Consider the following 12,741-nt stretch of genomic DNA (forward strand, 5'->3'; position numbering starts at 1 on the left):
TCAGCATCTTTTCAGGTACAACATTCTAGTTTGTAAGCACTTGTTGTGTTTTATTTAAAAAAATATATATTTCTGGATCTTTTGCCAGTCACATTAGGTTTGTGTCCTCTGTTTCTTGACGTTTCCACAAGCTAAAATAGCTTCTCTACTAACACTGTAAAGATCCCTTATGAATGTGAATGCCTCTGTCAAATCTTCTCATTAGGGTGAACGCCCCATCTACTCCCAGAATCCCCTCCAACTCACTAGCTATGGCACTCCGATATTCAAAGATCCTGTAACATGACCATAAACAACGCGTAAGGGTGCCTGTGTTGATTTTACATTTAGGACATCCTGGAGATGCTCCTTTCTTGAACTTTGCCAACAGTTCTGGAGCCATATGGGCCCTGTGAAGAATCTTCAACTTGCTGTTTATTACGTAGCAAGATTTTCCTCCCATTCTCTCATATGTCCTCCCATGCTTCAAACGAAATTTCTTCTCCTAGTTCCTGACTCCAGACTCCATAGAGTCTTTCCATATCCTCCAGGTCGCCCCCTCTCTTTATCAGACTTATGGGGCTGAGCCAAGAGCGTGGTCTTTCTCTGCATGTTGTCCCTAATCTGGGAATAATTGAAGATGTTGGCCCTGAGATTGGAAAAGATGCTGTCCACTATTATAAAAGACAACTAGAAAGGCTTACTAGGGGCTGTAGTTCTCCTAATAACATTAGGAGAGTGTTGAGTATAGTACAGCAATGCCAGCAGAGGTTAATTCCAGGTTTGGTGGTCTCCTTGGATTTCCCTCGCCCTGCCGCATTATTCTCCACACTTTGACCATGTTTAGGGTAATAAGGCTTTTACAATGTTCAGTCATGGATTTCATCCTACCCATAAACAGTAAATTATTGAGAGGACATCTCACCTGAGAAGCCTTGATGTCAAGCCATACTGACCCCAGATTCTTGCACACCTAGTCACCGACATATGACAATAGGGCATCTATTTGATATCGCTTCAAGTCTGGGAGATTCGGCCCCCCCCCACCATACTCTGCATGAGCTGCAACTTAGTAAATTTACTGAGAGGGCGTCTATGACACCAGACGAAGGACGTAAGCCAACCTCAGCAACACCTTTTGGGCAGCAACAGCAGGAGCATTCTCATAGGATATAGTATCCGAGAAAGAAAGTTAATTTTAATCAAGGCTATTCAACCTAACCATGATATTGGTAACCCCTCCCACCACTGCATATCCTGTCTTATCTTATCAAATAATTACAAAGTTAGCTCTGTACAGATGATAGAAAACAAGGGTAATAAAAATACCCAGGTAAAGAAAGCCTATGTTCCATCCTCCAGGTCAGGCCCTCCACCAAGCCCCCATAGGCATACATTCCAAGTTTGTAAAGTTTATTCTATATCCGGAGAAGACGCCGAATAATTTAATTTTGTGTATTAACCGGCATATGGACTTTTCTGGATTAGCCAAAAATAGGAGAACGTCATTAGCGTAGACAGTAATTTTGTGCTGTCCTATTTCTACTTTTGGCACCACTATTTCAGGGTCCTTCGGAATGGCCTCTGCCAATGGTACAATTATGAAGGTAAATAACAGTGGCAAGCGAGGTCATCGTTGTCAGCTGCCTCTTGCAATGCTAAAGTTATCTGACAACCCTGCTTGTACGAACCGCCGCCTTAGGGTTACTATATAGCATTGCCACCCACCTAGCGAAAGCCCCAACCCCCCCCCCCCCCCCCAAGACCAAAGCGTCTAGGACACCAAAAAGATAAGACCACTCTACCCGATCAAACACCTTTTCAGTGTCCAAAGAGACCACCAAACTCTGAACTCTGCTGGCACACCTGCACTATATTCAACACTCTCCTGATGTTATTTGAAGAGCAACAGACTCTAATGAAACCCTTCTGGTTGTCTTTTATAATGTTGGCAGAACCTTTTCCAATCTCAGGGCCAGCATCTTTGACAGGATTTTAAAATCTACATTCAGTAATGAGAGGTCTATGAGGCACAGTCCTCAGGGTCTTTTCCTCCTCTTTAAAATGAGGGAGATACTGGCCTCCCTGAAATAGGGTGGAAGGCAGTCTTGGTTATGAGTGATTATACATTCCCAGGATTGGCTCAGCTAACATATTTATGAACTCCTTGTAGAACTCACTCAGGAGCCTGTCTGAGCCAAGTGCTTTACCAGTTTGGAACTGTCTTACCACCACTCGCACCTCCTGTGTTAGGGGAACATGAGTAAGGGAGGCTCGCTCTGCAGTTATGCTGAGGAGGTTCAGGTTCTTGAAAAAGGATTCCATGCTTGCCAACCCATCCTCGCAGCTCTAGTGCCAGTATAACTCCACATAAAATTTCCGAGATATGACGTTAATCTTTTTTGACTCGTGAGTGATAGTACCAGTTCTCTCCCTAATGGACACAATAGACAGTGGAGCATTTTTCTTCCGAGCCAGATAAGCCAAATACCTGCCTGGCTTATCCACATATTCAAATTACCTTTGCTTTGCAAAGGAGACCTTCCTCTTTTCTGCCTGCATAAGCACTGAATTCCGAGCAGCCTGGAGAGCCATGCCCCTCTGCAGCTTGACCACAGATGGTCTGTCATAATATATCTACTCAGTTGCTTTTAGCCAGGCCTCTAGCATCTGTTGCTGCTCACCTCTCTGCCTTTTCCTGGTTGCTGAATATGAGATAATCAAATCCCTTAAGTGTGCCTCAGCAGTGTCCCAAAGCACTGATGGATTACTAGCCATACCCGAATTGACGTCCCAGAAAGCTCCGAACTCCCTTTTGAGGTATGCTATAAATTTACTATCCTTCAAAAGAAACTGATCCATGCGCCAATGTCACGTGTCTATTCCATCATCTTTTTAATTTTGAGATCTAAGTACACTGCCGCATGGTCCAAGGTAGCTATGTTCCCAATCCTGCAGGACAACGCTGAATCCAAACAGATCGATGAAGCAAAGAACATATCAATTCTCATGTGGCATTTTGTACAGGTTGAACTAGAAGGTAAAATCCCTCCCATTAGGGTGGAGATATCGCCACACATCCACAAACTCCAACTCCCTGCACAAGTCCACTACCTGTTTAGATTAGAGTGAGATACCATTTGTTTGCTGTCTACCTCAGGGTCCATGAGGAATTAAAGTCTCCTCTTATGATGATATGGTGCACCCCAAGAGCCATTAATTTAGAGATTGCATCAATTACGAATTTAAGGCTGTGCGCCAGGGGACAATAGCATTCAGGATGCCATACTCTTCCCCGTGTGTTAAGGCCTGGAGAATGATGAACCGCCCATATTCATCCTTGATTTGTTGTACTATCTGGAATGGGAAGTTCTTTTGTTATTAGTATGGGCACTCTTCTACTTTTGGAGTTGAAAAAAGAGAAGACTACCTTACCAAATCCTCTCTACTGCAACTTCACATGTACCCTGCCTGTTAAGTGTGTTTTCTGCAGCAGAGCGATGTCAACCCTTTCCTTTCTAGGTTTGAGAGCAGTTTCTTTCTTTTAAACGTAGAGTGGGTCCCTTTTTATATTCCAGATGCACCATCTAAATGAACAACGAGGCATGACTGCCCACAGCAGCCAGCGGACCCTGAAAAGAAGAAGCTTATTCTGTGCTGAGTGGAAAAAACACAGAATTTATAAGATCTAAAAACTATCCATACAAATATTACCAGAACTAAAACAAACTAACCACTACACTTAACTGAACCAAACAAACATATAAGCAACAAACCGCTGAAGATTTCCCAAAGGGTGTATTCGTCCCAAACCTTACAACCATCCTGGTTCCTTCTAGCTAAGGGTGCACACCAGACCCAAGCAATACCAAGACAAAGAAAACCTACTATTTACACACATGGGAGATAACAGTGGGTGCCCACCCTGTCCCCTCCATACAACAACCCCATTCATCTTCCATTTTTAAAAAAAGATCACCCCTCACCATTGTCCATAATTGTCTTTTTTTTTAATCCCCTGACCCGAATCACTTTCTTCAAAGAATCCAAAATGTTCCTCGCTTTTTCTTCTGAGTTAAAATTATAAACAGACCTTCAATGATTAAAGCACAGTACTGCCGGGTACCTCAAAGAGTATTGGTTATTTAAGTCTCTTAATTTCTTCTTGATCTCATCAAAGGATTTCCTCTTCTTGATTATGGCACCAGAGAAGTCCTGAAAAAAACATAATTTTCAACCCTTTATACACCAAGGCCTGTGAATCACTTTCCAGTCTTCTGGAGGCTTCCATTGTCAGCTGCTTCTCTTTATAGCCCTGGAGTCTCCAGGTCACCAATTTGATCCAACAGGGTCCGAACCCGATCTTCCAGTGTTTGGATCCATCCCTCTGAATTTTTCGCTGCAGTCTCTGACACTGCAGTCCTTTGTTCAACTGCCTCAACATGTCGATCCAACATTTGGATCTCCTGCTCGTGCTTTTTTAGCATGGCAGAGATCGGCTCCAGTGTCGAGTCGATTCTCTCTGAGTTTAACAAACTCTGAGACTAGTTTCTGTTGGTCCAACAAGTACAAATGTGTCGCCATGGGAGTCTGGGCTGCTGCAGTAGGTGTCTCCTATATTGTAGGGGAGTGCCCTGCTGGCTGCGATCCTTTGGCTCCCTTTCCTTTATTAGACTTCATCTTATCCCCAGATTGTCAGGATGCAAATTGAAAAGGTTCTAGGTACTTTGTTATTTTAATGAACTTTTCTTATAAATGACTCACGAGGGTGGTGGTGAAAACCCACCTTACTTGGGTTTTGATGTGGAGCCCTAGCACAGCAGACCTATCCGATCGCCACCATCTTGGATCCTCCAGATGGTAACATTGATAGTAACATTATTATACGGTACTTCATCTGTGTGTTCATAGACACTGATTTTGTTGCCTTATCCTTTCTATTATCTTATCGAACAACTCAATCAAGTTAGTTCAACAAAATTTGTCTTTAACAAAATTATGCTAGCATGCCTTAGTTAGTCCAAGCTTGTATTCAGTGACTGCTATTTTGTCCTGGATTAACATTTCCAAAAATCTCTATGCCATTGATGTTTAATCGGCTTGTCTATCGTTGCTGGTTGATTTGGCAGGAATTTCAATGTTTCCACCTTCTGGTACTTCCCTTTTCCTAAGAAAGATTTAAAGATTATGGCAAGTACTTCCATAACTCCCTTTGGTATATTCAGTTGTGTGCCATCTATTTATGGTGGCATACCTAACTTAAATTCAACTACCTTTGCAGTACTACTTTGACAGCTTTTATTCCATTCAGTATTTTGTTTCATGTGGGTTCAGCTCACTTTTTTCACATTGGGTATTTGATTAGTTTCTTTCTAAGTTCAAAGTGTTGTCCTGTACTTTTTAAGGTCCATAATTAGTCCCAATGCATCTCCTTTACCCCTTCATTGTCTGTATGCGTATTGGAGACTTCTGAATGCTCTTTTATGTTAGTGAAGACAGAACAGTTTAGCAACTATCCTGTTTCAGCATTGTTTTCACTTTTATTGCCAATCTGGCATCTATTATACGCATTCACTGCTTCATCTTGCTCTACATCCCCTTTGACATCTAGGGTGCTTTTGAATTGGTTGTCTTGTCGTCTTTTGTGGAATGTACTCTTACAATAACCGGACTCTCAATTTTTATGGCTTGTCTTGTTGAAGTATATTTTGCCTGTGAGTCTTTGATTACAATTTACCTTGACCAGATCAATTCTTAACCAGCAAAAAAAAGTCCTCCTCTAAGTATTGTTTCTACATTTGACTTGTACTTTATATTGTGATCACTGTTCTCTAAGCATTCCCCTGCTGACACCTGTAAACTTGACACACTTCATTCTGCAAAATCCAATCCATTGATTGCTTCCTGCTTCACTTGACCAGTACAGTAGAAAATTCTCCTGAACACACTTCAGCAATTCTTCTATAAATAAGATAAAGAACTGCAGATGCTGCAAATGTGAAACAAAAACAAAGTGCTGGAGGATAGGCCTGGCAGCATCTGTAGAGAGAAAAGCAGTTAACATTTTGAGTCAAGTGACCTTTCATCAGAACTGGAATTCTGAAATTCTTTGTCCTTTGCACTGTTAGTATCCCAGTCAATATGATAATTTAAGTCCCCATTTTCTTTACTCCTATAGTTCTTGAACCTCTTTGTCACTTGGCTGCAGGTTTGCTTCTATATATCCTTCCCAGCAATTTGTGACCTACAGAATGGATCTAGTTGTGTAATGGCATCTCTGTTGATTTTTAATTCTAAATCAATAGATTCTGGTCAGAAATCACACAACACCAGATTATAGTCTAACAGAGCACCTGATGAAAGAGCAGTGCTCTGAAAGCTTGTGATTTCAAATAAACCTGTTAGATTATTACCTGGTATTCCGTGACTTCTAGTCTTGTCCACACCAGCCCAACACCGGCACTTCCACATCAGTAGAATCTAGGAGGTATCTTCCTAGCCTCTGACTGCCATAGGCATTAGTAAGAAAGTTAGAAAAATTATGTGAGATGGCCAGTGAGGAGCTTTTTGATGCTGAGAGCAAAATGTGCCATTCTCTCACTGAGTGAACAGTGAGACTCAATACTCACTAGTGAGCAGCAAGAGACTTACAATAGCAAGCATGTCAATACATATAAGTATCATCTTGCCTTCTTTATATACAGTTCTCCATTCTCTTGCCCATCTGGTAGAAATTGATAGGTGTCAATTCCAAGCATGAAAGAGCAGTAACCTGGCAATGCCAACTTGCTGCTTGCACCTCGCACCATCCTGGACAACAGTCAGTAACATCTCACAGTATGCTCCATGGACGTTGACTATTCATACCACCATCCCAAGGTTCTGTGTGTAAAGTAGAGTGCCAATTTCTCTCTTTACATGTCAGGGGCAATGGACAGGAACCATGCAAAGCAGCAGTGGATCACCAGTGTTGGATTGGGTGGATTGCTGAGCTTTAAAGATATTTATTCCTGGTTCTGATTTTATTGCTACTAGCGTTTCTGACTGGGATGATTAGGAAAATATAACAAGCAGGGCACATTTTGGAGTGTGGTGAGTTTGAGAAGACTGAGCAAACTTGCTAGGCTTCAATGAGAAAAATACCGCATGAAACTCACCAAGAATGACACTTCACTGCTTTCTGGTAAGCTCCAGCTCTCAGTCTTTGATTCCATCACTATATCCTCTTAAGTCAGTATTTTCACATGATCGCACCTTTTTTTCCTTTCCTTTATTTTCTAAGCACCTATATCCTAAAATATTTATTACTCAATCCCTGCACTTTATGGTGTCAAGGATTTTATTATCAATTCCATCTCATGGAGCTATTTACCATGTTTTATATGTTTGCAAATCTATCTTAGGGCAACACGGTGGCTTAGTGGTTAGCACTGCTGCCTCACAGCACCAGAGACCCAGGTTTGATTCCAATCTCGGTGACTGTGTGGTGTTCGCATATTCTCCCCATGTCTGCGTGGGTTTCCTCCGGGTACACCGGTTCCTCCCACAATCCAAAAGTGTGCACATTAGGTGAATTGGCCAAGTTAAATTGCCCACAATGTTCAGAGATGTGTAAGTTAGGTGCATTAGACAGGAAATATGTACAGTAATGGGGGGGGGGGGTGGAATATTCTTCAGATGGTCGGTGTGGATTTGTTGGAGCAGATGGTCTGTTTCCACACAGTAGGGATTCTATGAATTTTCTTATGTTCTGATCACATCAGATAACTGCTGTTTCTAACTTCAGATTCCTGAATCTTTCAATTATTTGTGCAACTTGTTTTTCCTTGCACAAAAGCTCTGCCAACTGTTTTGAAATTCTCCCCACACTGAACTGAACCTCCTTGCTCAGATGTTGATCCCAGTACTCTTGAGGTGCAGTCCTCAAGAATGCCAACATAGAACTAAGAAATATTAGCATATTAAAAAGGTAAAGTGCATTGGATTATTTTATAATGTTGTATAGATTGATATAACTAACAGAAGATGAATGTTCTTGATTATCTATAACATAATACATGTGACTGTATATAAATATAATGTTCTTTGCTTTTGACTGTATGTAGGTCCTGGCTACCAACCTTGCACTGTTACAGAGACCTCCAAGCTTTTTAGAATAAAGAATAATTAAAACTCACTTTTCTCTCTGACAACATTGGCTCAGACCGTTCCTATGAACTACCTTTTTTTTGTAGCTGATGTTTAGCAGTTCTTTATTTCCTTTTTGGGATAGGAATACTGTTAATTCCATTAGCTACCTCCCTTGATACTACAATCTTTATATATATCTTCAACTGATAAGTAATACCATTTGTTTGGATATGTTTGATTTGAACAGAATGATATAAACTTGGATTCCTAGATGTTTGAAATATTATTGCTTCCTTAGGTGGTTCAAGAAAAGACATAACTGAACACTGGGAATGGATGGAGCACAATTTACTACAGACACTTGCAATCTTTGAGAATGAAAATGATATCACTACATTTGTTAAGGGTAAAATACAGGTAACTAATGCCAAAATAACAATAATTAAACTGAGCTTAATATTAAAGTACGTGAAGAATTTATAATTCATGGGAGGCAATGGCCTAGTGGTATTATCACTGGATTGTTAATCCAGAAACCCAGGTAATATTCGGGAGACCTGGGTTTGAATCCCACAGATGGTAGAATTCAAATTCTATGAACAAGATCTGGAATTAAGAGTTGAACGATGACCATGATGCCATTGTTGATTATTGGAAAATTCCCATCTGGTTCACTAATATCCTTTAAGGAAGGAAACTACCATTCCTACCTGGTCTGACCTTGATGTGACTCGAGACCCACAGCAAAGTGATTTGATTCTTAACTGCCCTCTGAGCCATTAGGGATGGGCAATGAATGCTGGCCTAACGAAAGTCCACCGCCCCCCCCCCCCCCAACCAAACAACCCCATGGATGAATTATTTAAAGATTGAACAATATAGTAGGATTACCACTGAATACTGATTCAGCAAATGAATGGATGTTACAAGGAACTTAAGTGACTTGATTTTTTTCCCCAACTTTAGAATGAAAATGTTAATTTTAAATGTTTACTAGTGTTAGATAATTTTTTAATATTTTTCCTCTTTCCCTCTTCATTTTTAATTTTTGGAAAAATAAATTTGATTTTATTTGTGTCTTTGTAACAGTTTTTGCTTTAATATAGTATGGCATTGTATTAGTCTTAACTGTGAATAATTTTCTTTGATTCTAGGGTATAATTGCAGAATATAACAAAAATAATGATATAAAGGAGGATGATGACACAGATAAATTTAAAGAAGCTATTTTAAAATTTCGTAAGCTATTTGGGATGCCAGAAGAAGAAAAGCTGGTTAACTACTACTCTTGTAGTTATTGGAAGGGTCGGGTACCACGGCAGGGTTGGATGTATCTCAGCATTAATCATCTCTGTTTTTACTCATTTTTGCTGGGAAAAGAAGGTATAGTTTTTTTTTATATTCAACTTGAAAAATAAAGTCGCAGTTAATACTATAGTATTGAAGTTGGACTTTTTTTTAAAAAGCAATCTCAAATGTTAGCAAGTTTTGAGAAGATTTGTAGCTCAGATTGATGGTAAATCTGTAAATTAGCTTGCTGAGCTTAAAGGATTCTTTTCAGATGCTTCGTCAGTCTACCAGTTAACATCATCAGTGAGGGTCTCTGGTAAAGCACTGGTGGTATGTCCTGCCTCTCTATTTATAGGTCTTGGTTTCTCAAGGTGGGTGATGTCATTACTGGCTCTTTTTTTTTTCAAGGGAAGATATCCATTAGATGCCATTAGCAAAACTGACGTCATTTACAAGATACCATGCAAGAACTTTTTTTAAAAAAAAACTACATCGGACAAACTAGCAGGAAACCTGCCACCAGGATACATGAACACCAACTGGCCACCAAAAGACACAACCCACTCTCACTAATTTCCATGCATACAGACAAAGAAGGACACCACTTTGATTGAGACAACACGCAGACATCCTAGGACAGGAAAAACAAAGACACACATGAGAATTCTTAAGAGGCATGGCATTCTAACAAGAACTCCATCAATAAACACATTGACTTAAATCTTATCTACCTTCCCTTTTAAAAAAAAGATAATCTGAAATGACACCACCAACTTTAAGAAACCAAGACCTATAAATAGAGAGGTGGTGCATACCACCAGTGCTTCACCAGAGACCCTCCCTGATGATGTTACCTAGTGTGGTGACGAAACATCTGAAAACAAACATTCAAGCTCAGTGAACTAACTTACAGAATTAATCCCAAATGTTTAATATATGAATAACTTGACATTCCTCACTCCACCTCATCACCATCCAAGTTTAGGCTGCTGGATAATCTTCTAGAAGTAAGTGATTTAGTTAATAAGTTGAGTGGTGTGGATTTGGAGTTAACAAACGTCACCCACCTCTTCTACATTAGTATCACATTTGATAAGCATCAAAAGTAACTCTAACTCTGAAGTTAAGCTAAACTGTGTAAAACTTGAGTTAACAACTAAAATGATATGATATTATTCATGTCAGCAGATATGGTTGTTATAACATTATTGAAGCTTCCAAAGGCACGATAATGACTGCTCAGATAATTCCTTCAGTCTGTTCACCCTAAGCTTGAATCTTTGAATGTGTCTTAATTTAAAATAAAAATGAACAAAATGCTATATACTAAATTAACTAATATAATTCTTTATTTTTTAAGAGCAGAATTGATAGTAAAATTTGTCTGGACACACTTCAAATCTAGACGTTCAATTAGGCAAGTACTTTCTAAGTGGCAGAATAACTGATTACGAATAGCATATGATTTGCAGAGGCATATTTTATTGAAATGTGGTTACAGGCTAATTGATAAGAAAGCAAATTTTAATAGGAAAATAGAAAAGTTGCCATTCACAGACTTCTGCTGAAACCTTTGCTTTTACAGATATTTACAAAATTGAATGTTTGGGTGTTTTTCTGAACTACTTCCTTGCAAATGTTTGTGTTATGCTTTTATTTCACTAAACACTTAAATAGCCACTTGAATATATGAGTTACATCGTCATTGTATATTGTAATATTCCTAAATATTACTAATTTTGATGCAAGTTGAGGAAATAAAGTGTCTCATAATCGAAATACAGTAGCGCTTCGACATACGAACGACCCCGTTCACGAACAAATCAGTTTACGAACAGGATTGCACGTAAAATTTTGCTTCAACGTACGTACGAAAATTAAGGTACGAACGAAGTGCGACCACGTGGTTTCATTGTTCTGCTTTGCTCCATACTTGTTGAACGCAAAAGCTCACGGGCCCCGCGTGATCTCATTCAGTTTGTCTTAGGCGCATGCACTTTGAACAGTGTTTGTTGCTATGTCCAAGCATTCTTACGCTATCCGAACAATGGGAAAAATTGATTCAGTTCGCGAACTTTTCAGTTCACAAACCGGGTCCCGGAACGGGTTAAGTTCGTAAGTCGAGGCGCTAGTGTATGTATAAATGAGATTTTTAGTTACTCTCATTCTGACAAGATAACAGAATTATTTTGTTGCTATTCTCTTTGTGGTAAAGCGTTAGCACAAAAAGCCATTTTTGGGTATTTTTTGTTTTGTTTTAGCTAAATTAGTGATTCGATGGGCAGACATTACCCAGCTGGAGAAGAATACTACATTGCTGTTTCCTGAAATGATCAAAGTGAGCACAAGGTGCAGTGAATATATTTTCTCAGTTTTCCTCAATATTGGAGAAACCTTTAAACTAATGGAACAACTAGCCAATATTGCTATGAGACAGCTGCTTGATAATGAAGGTTTTGAAGAAGACCGATCACTCCCAAGACTGAAAAAGAAGTCTCCTCAAAAAGTTTCTGTGCTAAAACGGTTAGTGATTTGTCAAATTAATTTAGATATCGTTGAGCTCTCATTTTATTATGCAGTTCTGCCTGGGGGCCAGTGAAGACATTTGACTGGTTTTGTGTGATTCATTTCATTTAGCGCTGTACAATGCACTTTTTAAGGTCAAGCCCTGCTAATGAAACTTTTTTTTTTGAAACTGAAGGGACCTTGATGCTAGGGCAAAAAGCGAACGATACAGAGCTTTATTCCGACTTCCGAAAGATGAACGTCTGGATGGACACACAGACTGCACCCTTTGGACACCATTCAGTAAAATGCACGTCGTGGGTCAGATGTTTGTTTCTACTAATTACATCTGCTTCACCAGTAAGGAGGAAAACCTATGCAGTCTTATTATTCCTCTAAGAGAGGTGTGTGCCAAGGTGACTTAAACTGATCTTTGCTTAGAAACTTTGAAGAGTTTCTGAGCCTCATTTGTCCATTTGTGGCTGTATAAATTAGGTAACAGTTGATTTTCATGGCTCAGTTATGCTCAAAGTGCAACATTTTCACTTCCTCCAGGACTTGTGTGCCAAATGCCAGTCGGCTTTTTTTTTAGTTGTATTTCAATTGCTATTTTGTTTTATATCAGAAACGTTAATCAGATTTGGGCCGCTGCTTGCAATCAGAAGCTTTTGCCTATTCAATGAGTCTTTATGATGGAAATTTAATCAAAATAGAATTAATCTGACTCCTACTTTGGACGTAATGTTAGAATTCTTATTTCAGCAATGAGAACTAAAGTAAATAACAAAAAAAGTCTGAGAATCTTGTAGCTGACAAAGGATTCAACACAAAACAGGA

The 12,741-nt window shown here is 39.5% G+C and overlaps 1 protein-coding gene across 2 annotated transcripts in view; it reads left to right on the top strand.

Annotated features, from left to right (window-relative positions):
* Nucleotides 1-12,741, top strand: part of tbc1d9 (TBC1 domain family, member 9 (with GRAM domain)) — a 73,483-nt gene that overhangs the window by 19,972 nt on the left and 40,770 nt on the right. Inside the window, exons 3-6 of one of the 2 annotated variants that reach the window (XM_060851387.1) lie at nt 8,408-8,526; nt 9,264-9,492; nt 11,661-11,922; nt 12,101-12,320. In XM_060851387.1, the coding sequence (XP_060707370.1) occupies nt 8,408-8,526; nt 9,264-9,492; nt 11,661-11,922; nt 12,101-12,320 (830 nt within the window). The remainder of the gene's footprint in view (nt 1-8,407; nt 8,527-9,263; nt 9,493-11,660; nt 11,923-12,100; nt 12,321-12,741) is intronic. The other variant, XM_060851388.1, reaches the window with a different exon arrangement.

This window comes from Hemiscyllium ocellatum, chromosome 36, assembly GCF_020745735.1.
Source record: "Hemiscyllium ocellatum isolate sHemOce1 chromosome 36, sHemOce1.pat.X.cur, whole genome shotgun sequence".
Lineage (NCBI taxonomy): Eukaryota > Metazoa > Chordata > Chondrichthyes > Orectolobiformes > Hemiscylliidae > Hemiscyllium > Hemiscyllium ocellatum.